The 14,264-nt window shown below is 39.2% G+C and overlaps 1 protein-coding gene across 3 annotated transcripts in view; it reads right to left on the bottom strand.

The window, feature by feature from the left end:
* LOC147010617 (uncharacterized) overlaps positions 1-14,264 on the bottom strand; it is a 64,597-nt gene that overhangs the window by 9,313 nt on the left and 41,020 nt on the right. For 2 of the 3 annotated variants that reach the window (XM_085858589.1, XM_085858590.1), the window contains exon 4: positions 422-573. The exons of the other annotated variant lie outside the window; for it this stretch is intronic. In XM_085858589.1, the coding sequence (XP_085714715.1) occupies positions 422-573 (152 nt within the window). The remainder of the gene's footprint in view (positions 1-421; positions 574-14,264) is intronic. 3 annotated transcript variants of the gene reach the window in all.

The following is a 14,264-nucleotide window of genomic DNA, read 5'->3' as shown; positions in this document are numbered from 1 at the left end:
ACTTAGTAGCCTGACAGTGGGCAATATGCCGAGCACATTTGCCCAACCTCTCTTGCAGGCTACAAAATAAAGCATTTTTGTTTTCCACCACAGCCTAAAAAGCTTGCGTATATATTTAAACATTCAAAATGCTCCAACTCTTGCCAAAATGACCCTGATAGGTGATAACTCAAAGATTGACAGATCTACATGCAAGTGCTTGGACGATACAAAAAAAAAATTCTCAATCTCATCAGCGCATGCACATCATTTAGGAAACACACAGATGTTCAAACCTTAATGTTGCACCCTTTGTTTGGCAACCTAGCATTCAATTATTTCGTCGACCAGATTTTTCCCAAACGTCTCTACCTTTGTCCACACCACCCAGCCAACTCCACGCTATCCCCAAGTCTACATCCCAGCATATCCTAGGCCTTGCCTTGTTTCGTTTGAAGTAGGCCCTTCTGCACGAGGTGAAGCATTTCTCACTGCAGAAATTCTTGGCTTCACTGCCCATGGACAGAGTGTAACGCTTACTGCCAGATTTCTGACACCAAGCACACACCGCCTGCCCTCCCTGGGACTCTTCTTCTGAACGTGCGCACACATACACACACACACAAGAATACACACACACACACACACACACACACACACACACACACACACACACACACACACCGGGCTTTTTTTCAATGACAAAGCTGTTCCTCACAACAATTATAATCATTTAATGTACTCCCAAATTAAGAACTACAGTGATTTGTAAGCGGTTGACCGATTTTCCGACAGCCTGGATCATCAGCAGTTTCGACCCTTTCAGCATTTCTAATGAATTTTATTGCATGCGGTTCACTATCCTGGTGCTCATATTTTGATAAAATATTAAAAAATAACTTGCATTAAAAATATTTTTTCGGTTGTTATAAGTCCGCATAGTAGAGAACGTGGGAAATCAGTTGAAATTCTGTCCTCAACTCTGTGGACTAATAAACAAACAAAAATGTTTATTTTTTAATGATTCATCAATAGATGAGCACCAGAAAAGTGTATTTTCCACTAAGCACACACACACACACACACACACACACACACACACACACACACACACACACACACACACACACACACACACACACACACACACACACACTCAGTTGTACAGTATCGGCTATTCCTGAAAAAAATAATATAATTTAAAGGATTGCTGAAAACAATGTAAACCTCAAAACATAGTTCCCTTACTTAAAGTAAGAACCTTAACCTATAAGCAAATTAATGGTTTTCTGACTGCATGGATCATCAGCTGGGCACCGTTCTTCCTCGAGGTTTTGATCCTTTCAGCCCAGAACCTCTCCAAACGGCGGATCCACAACCTCGGTCATGGATCCACATCAGTAGATTACCTACATCAATTACGTCCAGGCAGTCAGTCAACCCATCAATGTAACATCACGAATCAGACTTTACTCGCTTGAGGGTTTAATGTATCTTCACATCATTACAACTCCCATCACGCATTCCATGATATGAAAACACATAAAATCATGCACATCTTGCCTTAAATATAACATGTCCACCAACAAACACGACCATCCCACTTACCACTAAATCAAACTGTTGTTCAAATATTCAAACGGTTATTTATAAACGTTTTTTTTTACCTGCTTCCTTGTCTCCTTGCAACCACTGAAATGGGTTTAAATGGTTTACATATATATATATATATATATATATATATATATATATATATATATATATATATATATATATATATTAATGATGTATTTATATAACTATCTTGTTAATAATATTTTTACTATTTGTGTTGTATTTCACTAATTCCATTTGATGTCGTTTTATGATTAAAAGGAAAACTTGATTTATCTGCTAACTGTAGCTCCCTGTGTTCGTAAACATCTGACTTGTTGTTTTAATCTATTTATGAGTTCAGTGCTGTGTTAGTAAATGTCTGACTGGTTGTTTTAATCGATTGACAAGTACAGTGCTGCGTGTGGTTGCTCTCACGGTCCTAATTATTTCACCTGTAACTGTGCCATGGAATAGCTCCTTCAGAATATTTCTGTCTTAGAAAGGCATTTGTAGCATGTGGAATGGAAAAGTATCTCGTTATTAAATAATTTCGTGTGAAACTTATTATTATTGAAATCGATTTTGTTTTCTTTTTTAATTAGAGTTCTTTTGGATATATATCATCATAAAGCTGATCAAATACAAACCCATTATTAATTGCGAGTAAATCATCAATGAATCTAAAGATGTTTCCACACCTTCGTGCAGTTGTTCGTTCATTCCTACACATGTTCTGAACCCAATCAGACTCCTACATGTGCAGGAATAAATTTACAAAGAAAGGGGGCAGATCTGAACCCATGGGTATCCCCACTGTCTGCTGGGTATCTGGTTGCCAAATGTAAGGAAACTGCTGTTTCGGTAAAATCGAAAACTTTCTTTAAGTTCATTGTTTGATATCAATATTAATAAATATTTTTGATGTGAATAGATATTTATTTTTGATATTAATACACAAAGGAGAAAATGATATTAATAAATAGCAAAAGTACCTGCTCCCAGTGATGGGAAAGCAAGCAAGTTAATTTTTTTCTTTGAAACTGAATATTTTTTAAAAATCAAACCCAGGTGCACACCTTGGGGTCCTTTTAGTAAGCATGCAAAACTTCAAGTTTACAGCTGTCATCATGGAGCTATGGCACTGACAAACATACGTACAAATATAGACACAGACTATTATATTCGTATCCACCAGCAAAAGTATCCATCCCAGGTGAAGGGAAAAGTTAAAAATAATCTATCAATTTAATTTATTTCATGGACTTTAAAAAGGTTAACTGGGTTGCACTCTTAGTTTTCACTCAGAGCCAAAGCTCTCTGTTAATTATACTACCTCCACCACAAAATGGTGGTGCAACATCGGGCAGCGGAGGTTGAACCTATATGATAAAAGGAGCCTTGCATGCATCCATGCATGCGAGTTCCACCCATTGGTTGGACAGTTCGCCTGGCTCCACCCACAATTTCTACACTCTGACTGCCAATTTAGGAACCCTTTACAATGTACCCTTTAGAACCCCTTTGAATGTACCCTTTAGAACTCTTTAGAATGTACCCATTAGAACTCTTTGGAATTACCCCGAAGAATTACCCTTAGAGAATTACTCTTGAGAATTACTCTTTAGAGTTACCCTTTAGAATTATTCTTTAGAATCACTCTTTAGAACCCTTTCAAATGTACCCTTCAGAACCCTTGAGAATGTACCCATTAGAACTCTGTGGAATTACCCCTTATAATTACCCTTTGGAATTATTCTTTCGAATTAACTCTTTAGAATTACTCTTTAGAATTACCCTTTAGAATTACTCTTTTGAATTACACTTTAGAATCACACTTTTAGAATTACTCTTCAGAATTACTCTTTAGAATTACTCTTTAGAATTACCCTTTAGAATTACTCTTTAGAATTACTCTTTAGAATCACTCTTTCGAATTACTCTTTAGAATTATTCTTTCGAATTACTCTTTAGAATTATTCTTTATAATTACTCTTTAGAATTTACTCTTAAGAATTACTCTTTAGAATTTACTCTTTGGAGTTACTCTTTAGAATTACTCTTTAGAATGTACTCTTAAGAATTACTCTTTGGAATTACTCTTTGGAATTACCCCATTAGAATTTCATTTCAGAATTACCCCTTAGAACCATTTTGAATTTACCCTTTACAATTACTCTTTAGAATTTACTCTTAAGAGTTACTCTTTAGAATTACTCTTTAGAATGTACTCTTAAGAATCACTCTTTGGAATTACCCCATTGGAATTTAATTTCAGAATTACCCCTTAGAATTTACCCCATGAGTACCATCCACAACCCCTTAAAATCCGTCCACAGCCCCTTAGTACCATTTTGAATTTACCCTTTAAAATTACTCTTTAGAATTACTCTTTAGAATTTACTCTTTAGAATTACTCTTTAGAATGTACTCTTAAGAATTACTCTTTGGAATTACCCTTTAGAATTTACTCTTTAGAATTACTCTTTGGAATTACCCCATTAGAATTTCATTTCAGAATTACCCCTTAGAATTTACCCCTGAGTACCTTCCACAACCCCTTAAAATCCGTCCACAGCCCCTTAGTACCATTTTGAATTTACCCTTTAAAATTACTCTTTAGAATTACTCTTTAGAATTTACTCTTTAGAATTACTCTTTAGAATGTACTCTTAAGAATTACTCTTTGGAATTACTCTTTAGAATTTACTCTTTAGAATTACTCTTTGGAATTACCCCATTAGAATTTCATTTCAGAATTACCCCTTAGAATTTACCCCTTAGTACTGTCCACAACCCCTTAGAATCCGTCCACAACCCCTTAGTACCATTTTGAATTTACCCTTTAAAATTACTCTTTAAAATTTACTCTTTAGAATTACTCTTTCTAATTTACTCTTGAGAATGTACTCTTTCGAATTACTCTTTGGTATTACTCCATTAGAATTTCATTTCAGAATTACCCCTTAGCATTTACCCCTTAGTACCATCCACAACCCCTTAGAATCCGTCCACAATCCCTAAGTACCATTTTGAATTTACCCTTTAAAATTACTCTTTAGAATTACTCTTTAGAATTTACTCTTTAGAATTACTCTTTAGAATTACTCTTTAGAATTACTCTTTAGAATTACTCTTTAGAATTAGCCCCATTAGAATTTCATTACTTAGAATTACCCCGTAGTACCATTTCGAATTTACCCTTTACAATTACTCTTGAGAACTATTTATAATTATGCCTCAAACCCCTTCTCTCAAGCAACACAATAACTGCAGAGTTTATAGAGGTATGCTATTATTACCGACTATTTTCTCTTAAAATTGTGACGTGTTTCCATTATGTCGGTGAAAGCATGATAGGGGAGCAGATAACATGACACGTTACGCTGTTTTGACATGTGAATGCCATTTTGCTTTTATGAGTGGGAGCAGGGTGCGAGTGAAGATGGGACAGCTTTGAAAGAGGGGGGGTTGAAGACATTTGTTGGAGGGAGCCAGAGGGGTCTGAAGGATTGAGTGTGGGGAGGAGATCAATGCCTTGGGGTTTGGTGTGGAAGGAGTTGGGGGTTGAGGATGGTGGAGGAGCAAAATGGGACAGAGTTGGGAGGGGGAGCTTGAAGATTTTTTGTTGAAGAGTTGTCAGAATTGCATGTGTGAGTTTACTGAGAATAAAGAGAGGAAAATATCCTGGCATTAACAAGAAGGAAAAAATATCATGGCAAAATAAAATTTGGCATCAACATTCCTCATGGCTGTTCTCCCATAATTTCAAAAGTAATATTGAGCTTTTCAAACCCAGCACAGGAAGCGGCCACCATAAACAGGAGAAAGATGAACACATGGACAGACACCATGGTTCAAAATATATAATATATGAGTTACTTCCCTTCAAGGAACTTCAACACAGAAAGAGACCATTCGCCACATCAAGCTTGCACAATGGTTGACAACGTATGACACCATACAGAGTCAAGGCTTGTGGAAAGCGAGAACACAGAATGAATTCGGACACAAAAGGACAAAAGGAACAGTGGGGGTGGGGGAGGGGACACCAACAACAGAGTTGAAGAAGAAAATAGAGGCAGACTTGGAGAAACAATGGGTGTGGGGAGGAATGAGGTGAACAGCATAGATATGAATACAGAAGGAAACTTATCCCATCCCCCAAACCCCTACTTTCTCTCTCCCTTTCTCTCCCTCTCTCTCTCCCCCCCCCCTCTCTCTCTCTCTCTCTCTCTCTTGGTGGCCAGGGTCGAGCTCGTTTCCTTTCTCTTGGTGGCCAGGGTTGAGCTCGCTTCCTCTCTCTTGGTGGCCAGGGTCGAGCTCTCTCTCTCTCTCTCTCTCTCTCTCTCTCTCTCTCTCTCTCTCTCTCTCTCTCTCTCTCTCTCTCTCTCTCTCTCTCTCTCTCTCTCTCTCTCTCTCTCTCTCTCTCTCTCTCTCTCTCTCTCTCTCTCTCTCTCTCTCTCTCTCTCTCTCTCTCTCTCTCTCTCTCTCTCTCTCTCTCTCTCTCTCTCTCCCCCCACCCCCTCTCTCTCTCCCCACTCCCCCTCTCTCTCTCTCCCTCTCTCCCTCTCTCACTTATCTCTCTCCTCCTCCCTCTCCCTCCCTCTCACAACCTACCTCACCCTCCCCCTATATATGAGATCCATCTAAAAAGTAACAGGACTGCCTTCACAGAAATTTTGTTCCAAAAAATATATTGAAATCACAGTTTATCCCTTTCAAAATAGTTTCCCTCCAGTCTCACACACTTGTCCATCCTCTTCTTCCACGCTTCGATGCACCCCTGGAAGGCTTCTTCTGGAATCCTCCAGAGCTCCATCGTCACGGCCCTTTTGATGGCCTCCACATCAGGAAATTGGGTCCCCTTGATCACAAGGGGCCAAGTCTGGCGAATATGGGGGTTGCTCCAGAGTTGACACATTCCTCTCTGCCAGAAACTGTCCGATACTCAGGGCACTGTGAGCAGGGGCATTGTCATGGTGGAGCACCCAGTTGTTGTTCTCCCACAGATCCCTCCTTAATCCCTGACTGATCTCATGAGGTGCCGGAGGATCTCCTTGTACACGTATTGATTCACTGTTTGACCCTGTGGTAGAAACTCGAAGTGGACGATGCCCTTGATGTCAAAAAACGCGATGAGCATCACCTTGACCTTCGACATCGACATCCTTGCTTTCTTTGGTCTTGGTGATGCCAGTTTTTTCCACTGATGACTCTGCCATTTGGTCTCGGGATCGTATTCGAATATCCACGATTCATTGCCAGTAATGACTCTCCCGAGCAGGTCTGGATCGTCCTCGAGGCTCTCGATAAAGTCTTGACAGACAGGGACTCTTTGCTGTTTCTGGTCCTTGGTCAACACCTTGGGGACTATCTTTGCGCACACCTTGCGCATTTCGAGATTTTCAGTGATGATGCTCCAGATAGTGTCCTTGTTGATGGAAAGTTCCTCAGCAATCATCCGCATCATGAGTCGACGAACTGTGCACACCATCTGCTTCACACGCTCGATGTTGTCCGCCGTTCTGCTCGTTGAAGGTCTTCCAGACCGTGGATCATCTTCAGCCTCCTCCCATCCCTCTTTGAACCTCTTGTGCCATTCAAATGCACGTGTACATGACATCGTTTCTTCCCTGTAGACTTGCTGCAGCATTGCGAAGGATTCGGAAGGTGTTTTTCCAAGCTTGGCAAGAAACTTCAGATTGACTCTCTGCTCATGACTCATAGCGCGACGACTCAAACGAGACAACATGGAAAGCACGATCTGTAAAAAATCACACAATGAGCGCAGTCAACCATCACCAATCACATATATTGCTGGAATTTTGCGAAAGACTGTGATACAACCCATTCATTGAAGTTGTGTAAGTGGAGCACACAGCAGGCTCAGTCCCGTTACTTTTTAGACGGACCTCGTATGTCCGTGCTTTATCCTTTTTAAATGTTGTGTCAAGCAAAGAAGTAACAGGCATCATTTTTAAAGTCTTTCATATATGTATATATATATATATATATATATATATATATATATATATATATATATATATATATATATATATACATATATATATTTAATGACTTGGCCAGGTTTTGAACCGCAAACCTCCTCAACTCAAAGCAGACGCTCAAACTCCAACAAATTACATCATCGAGCCCACCAAATATTAAATTTATATATTTTGGGCCATCTTTGAAGTTTATTATTAACATTATTTGAGGTCATAATGCTAAACGGAGGCTTTTATTTAATTAAATGATCACCTTGCACTGCAACCTTTGTTCAAAGACTTTCAGTGTCTGAGCTCCTGTTATTAACAACGCTAACATGGTTTGTTCAAGTTTATGATAATCCTCTTTTAAACGAACGCGTTCCATCTTGTATTTACACCTTTAAAAGGTGTCATCTGTTATCATGCACTTATTCTACTTGAATGTTGAGCTTTGCCTGCATACACAGCTTTTCAAACATAGCGTGGGAAGCGGCCGCTGGAAACGAGACAGCCAAATGAAAATACAAATAAAAATACACAGAAATGGGATCAGTGTTATGTTATTAGAAGATGAAAATAAGATTCACTGTTGAAATGGGAGAAAGAAATGAACCAGACTCAGTTGAGTAATTGTCAAAATGTCTGCTTTGAATCTGGGAGGTCAGTGGTTTGAATTCTGGCTGAATCATAATAAAGACTTTAAAAATGGTTCCTTCTGCTTTCTTGCATGATGCTCAGCACTTGGAGGACAGAGAATGAACAAATAATCAGACGTTCACATTTTTTTTTTTACATGATTGAAGGGTCATGGTGGAGCTGCCACACACACACACACACACACACACACACACACACACACACACACACACACACACACACACACACACACACACACACACACACACACACACACACACACACACACACACACACACACACACACGCTGAAGTTTTGAGTTTTTTTTTTAAGTTTTGGTCGTATTCATAATGTGTTGGTCATATGCATAACGTATTAGTAACGGGCACAGAACGTTTCGTTGTGTTAAAGATAACTTATACCAACGAATCCTTAGCCTGTTGTCGGCGTTCACAACCTATGCCCAACGATAGCTAACTTAGTCATAGCGTGCTGCACGTTTCGCCGACGAACTTGTGGCATTCTCTGTTAAAAACCTGCCGCACTCCGATTTAAATCATAACCCCTTGAAAATTGGAAGTGTCAACATCGCAGTCACACCTTGACGATTTAGCCAGCGTATGCCGACCTATGAAAAATGTGTCTAAAACGCTGGAACACGTCGAATACGGTATGGGTAAGTTGTATATACGTTAGGAGCATGCTGAAAAACAATGAAGTACGCTGGCATATTATGTGGCACGTCTAGTACGTCGTGAAATTTCAAGCATGCTGAAAATTTTACGACGTACTCGACGTATGGCTCACAAGTTCCGCATACACTGGCATAAGTTCTCGGCACGCTCTGCGATCGTTTACACACGTCGGCCACATGTTACTTGTAAGTTACTCATAAGTCGAAACACGTCGAGGTAATGTTTAGCATACCCGAAACTTAATTTTTAACCTACGAGTAACGTGCTTTGAACATATTAGTAGCGTGCTTTGAACCTATATGTAGCGTGCTTTAAACCGATATGTAACGTATCTCAAACGCACATTGGCGAATGTAGACGAATTTGATTGACATCTTCCGGACGACCACAGAACTTACTGAACGTGTTTCTAACTTACATCTACCGTATAATGGCGTATTGGCAGCGTTTAGGGGAATTGGTATATACAAATTGGCTTCACAAGAGGAACCTGTCAGTGTTCCAGACTCCATGTTGAGTATGTGTCAATGTCAGTAGCAGTAGCAGTAGCAGTAGCAGTAGCAGTAGTAGTAGTCGTAGTTCGAGAGAATTTAGTGATGTCGATGTTATTAGTAGTAGTAGTAGTAGTAGTAGTAGTAGTTCGAGAGAATTTAGTGATGTCGATGTTGGTAGTAGTAGTAGTAGTAGTAGTACTTTCAAGTAAAGTGTTGCAAAGTGTGAACAACGTTCGTGTAGCATGCTTACAAAACGTTACTCATAGGTTAGAAATAAGTTTCGGGTACGCTAAACATTACCTCGACGTGTTTCGACTTATGAGTAACTTACAAGTAACGTGTTTCGACGTGTGTCAACGATCGCATAACGTGCCTACAACTTATGGCCAGCGTAGCGGAACGTGTGAGTCACACGCCGGCATACGTCGTAAAATTTCAAGCATAAAAAATTTGAGGAAAACCCAAAAGTACAACGTTTAAAGCCAACGTATTACGACGTATGGCAGTGTTTTTCAGTGCGCTCTTAACGTATACAAAACTTACCCATAACGTATTCGACGTGTGCCATCGTTTTAGACAAATTTTTCATAAATCGGCATACGCTGGCTAAATCGTCAAGGTGTGACAGGGCCTTAACCTTTTAAATACTGAACATCAAGCAAGAAAGCAGCACGTACCATTTTCTAATTTTTTTTTGTTTGACTCTGCCAGGGTTTGAACCACTGACCTCCCAGACTCGGAGCAGATGCTCTAAAACCATCACATCATGGACCCCAAATGGCCTCCTGCTTTGAGGAAACATAAAAAGTACAATAATTATCTCAATCATTCAGTGTTTCTTAAAACAAAATACTGAAATAGAAAAACAAGAAAGCATCTCAAAATGCAAAGCCCATCCACATCCGCTTTGTATGAGAAATCAACTTGATGAAAAACAACAGCTGAGAAAAAAGATGTAAAATTTGTTAATTTATGTTCTCATAATAAAGGTTTGTTGAAAATTTGATGACAAAAGCTCAAATAGTAAAAAAAAAAAAAAAAAAAAGGTTACGGCCTGGACAGACACACTGAAGCTCAATTGGTAAATAAAGAAAGAAACATGGAAATGATTAAAAACCCGGCCATCTCATGCTGACGTGCAGTGGATGGGTTAATTGGTCATATTTCTGGTCAGTGTGACTTTACATTTTTGACATTTTGATCCATATATTAATTTGTCTTCTCCATATTCTCATAATAAAGATTTGTTGAAAATTTGATGACAAAACATCAAATGGTAAAAATGGTGATGCCCTGGACACACACACACACACACACACACACACACACACACACACACACACACACACACACACACACACACTTGTAAAACCTAGTCACCCACTGTGCAGACGGACAAGCTAATTCAGTGCTTGCATCAACAAATCAACAACAAGAAAAAGAGCAATCAGAGTTTGCAAACTCTACCAGGACTTATTTGAGTGGTGTATTTTATAGGTTTTAGGGTAAATAATCCAATATGGATGCCAAACCATGTAACCAATCACATCATATGTGCGACACTTTTGCTCTTTATGAATAGGTGATCATATGTGTAAAGTTTCGCCTCGATCTTTGAAGTCATTTCAGAGATGATTTTTTGAAGGTTTAAAAAAAAAAGAAACAATATGGCTGCCGAATCACGTGACCGATGACGTCATTAATTTATTTTCTGTGCACCATTTTATCTTTCGATGACCCTCAAAAATTTTCATACTGATCAGATGTGGCGTTTTACAAATGCAATTATGACGTCATAACGAGGGCACCTATGACATCATAAAGAAATCACTTTCATTCCTTATGAGGAGTACTTGCCACGTGCCAAGTTTTAATTTTTCCCTTCGTGGGGTTTCAGAGATACAGAGGTCCAATTTTTTTTGGTTTTTTCCATTATGGCTGCCACACCACGTGACCTACGATGTCATAATTATCATTGAAACATTCTGCATGAGTCCTCACACCAATGGTGAAAATTTCGTCTCAATCCATCAAGCGGTTGTGGAGAAAAACACTAAAGTTCTGTGCAAACAAACAGGTAGACAAACAAACAAATGGACCCAAATGCAATACCCTCTCCGAATCCTTTGGCGAGGGTAAATATCCTGTTATACATCCGTTTTTGGCCCTATCTCTCCTGTCAACGGTGAAAAATCACTTTCACAATTAAATAATTATCATGTCCAGATCCGGATCCAGATCTTCACCAAAATCGAATCCATTTGTTCTTCTCAAACACCCAACGTGTCCACCAAGTTTAGTCCGAATCCATCCACAACTTTTTGAGATATCCTGTACACAAACAAACAAACAAACAGACAGAGAGGGGTGAAAACATAACCTCCTTCACCTTCGGTGGCGGAGGTAAAGAGGGAAGTGGGATGAAGGGGAAACTGGACAAATGGATAATAAAATATTGTTTCATTATAATGACGTCCCCATATGTTCATTAACAAAAGTACAAACTCAGAATGGCAGTATATACAAGAACAAGTGTGAGTGTGAGTGTGAGTGTGAGTGTGAGTGTGAGTGTGAGTGTGAGTGTGAGTGTGAGTGTGAGTGTGAGTGTGAGTGTGAGTGTGAGTGTGAGTGTGAGTGTGAGTGTGAGTGTGAGTGTGAGTGTGAGTGTGAGTGTGAGTGTGAGTGTGAGTGTGAGAGAGAGAGAGAGAGAGAGAGAGAGAGAGAGAGAGAGAGAGAGAGAGAGAGAGAGAGAGAGAGAGAGAGAGAGAGAGAGAGAGAGAGAGAGAGAGAGAGAGAGAGAGAGAGAGAGAGAGAGAGAGAGAGAGAGAGAGAGAGAGAGAGAGAGAGAGAGAGAGAGAGAGAGAGAGAGAGAGAGAGAGAGAGAGAGAGACTGAGACTTCCGTGCACGGTTCAACACGTGGCAGCTTTCCAATGAGTGGATGTTCTCAATTTCTTTAGTTAATGGCAAATTTCGTGCTGAATGCAAAAACAGTAAGAGACTCGATGCCTACATTTTTGTTTCAGTATATTTGCACTGCACGTTCCAAACGTCAGGGAACAAATATGTGTAAAAAGGAAGGAGGCGAATAAGAATAAGAAGAAATTTGTGACGATGATTCGTTTGCACACGTCATTGTCAATCCAGGAAGAAAATTAGCTTGTGTTAACAACACGGACGAACCAAGGAATCATTTGATTCTTTTGAGCTTGCAAAGAGAGAATGCAATAATGATGAAAGCAAAATGAACACCAACAAATATCGACTTTGAACTCAGAATCCGGTGCTGCAAAAGCATACACAGCAGCAGCGGATTCCATCCCAATGAGATCCCGCACAAGTCTGCAGGGTTTGCTGGATGGAACGAGGCCGAGCAGTTAACACAGTGCAAAAGGAAATGTTTTTTAATCACAGTACGGCACAACAAAACAAACTGAGCTTCACTGCATAATAAAGCCTCGAGAACATCAAGTGTGAATTGAAAAACTCGTGTTCCTGGTAACTTGTGAAAATATACGTGAACAATGAACATCATGCACTGTCCCCTTTTGGTGGTGGTCCGTAGTTATGGTTTAAGGACTTCTCAACTGTCCCTTAACAACCACACAGGCTCTAATGAAAACACCACTCTCTCCTCAATTGCAAATCATAATAACTTGCTCATTTGTCCAATTCCTTCATCACAAATTCACAAGCAATCTACTTTCGCAGGCAAAAATGCTAGTTAGAACTCCAGTAAATGAGAGTTGTACTGTCATATACTACAGTCGTCTGCCGAGAATTACTCCAGGAAAGGAATGTTATTTTTGCCTGGGGCGCACGCTCATTCTTTACTTTCACCCAGAGGAAAGAACTCAACTCTCCATTCCATGTATTATTTCACCTCGATATAACAGAGCTTGTGTTTTTAAAACTATCTTTCCTTTTCTTATTAAAAAAAAAATGTATCTGCCAAGTTCACAAACTTAAAAAAAACAAAGAAATAATTTTATCACAGGAACACACTTTATGTATGTATGTATGTATGCATGCATATAGAAAAATATATATATATATATATATATATATATATATATATATATATATATATATATATATATCACGGTAGATTAAGGCTCATGAAAGAACTACACCATGTGAATGACAAAGACATGAACAGAGAATGGATAAAACAACACAACATATGAGATTTAACCATGACGTCCAGAATTATGAGACAATTGCTCAGATGGGAATACCAAACAAGCCACTTTGCTCCAAAAAGATAAAATAAATAAAAATTAATAAATATAAGAACCAAAAGCTGATTATATCGATTCCCAAATGTCTTGTCCAAGGTTGAGTATTGAATTTCATAGTATACTTTGAATTAGTCTCCATGATAGTTATATACGAGGTGCGACAAACGTCAGTATTATGGGTAGTGTAAAAGGAGTAAAATAATGTGAAAGATATCCCAATATTTTGATGTAAAATGTAGTTCTGATTTCACTTACTCAGAAAGTTGTTTGAATTGTACTTTTAATCTGAAAATGCATCTCAAGTTTTCACGCCTTCAAACTTTGTCTCAGGTCACAAAAATGCGACCCAGATCTGGCAGGTCTGACTGACTCGAGCTCTGTTTACCAACAAGCGTTTCTCTGCATGTAATTTACTCTTTGAAACCAGAGTCAGTGGTGTAATAGTTGGAGCGTCCACTTCGAGTCTGGGAGGTCAGCGTTATGAACCCTGGCCACGTTATACCAACGACTTTAAAAAAAAAATGGTACGCGCTACTTCCTTGCATGACATTCAGCATTTAAAAAAGATAGAGCATGGACAATCAACCAAATGTTGGCAACCATAGCATGGACTTGATGGGCCGAATAGCCCCCT

The sequence above is a fragment of the Eptatretus burgeri genome, chromosome 16 (assembly GCF_056783735.1).
Source record: "Eptatretus burgeri isolate ZD-2024b chromosome 16, Ebu_testis_v1, whole genome shotgun sequence".
Taxonomy (NCBI): domain Eukaryota; kingdom Metazoa; phylum Chordata; class Myxini; order Myxiniformes; family Myxinidae; genus Eptatretus; species Eptatretus burgeri.
Note: the sequence above shows the minus strand (reverse complement) of the source record. Positions and strands in the feature narration are given on the sequence as shown.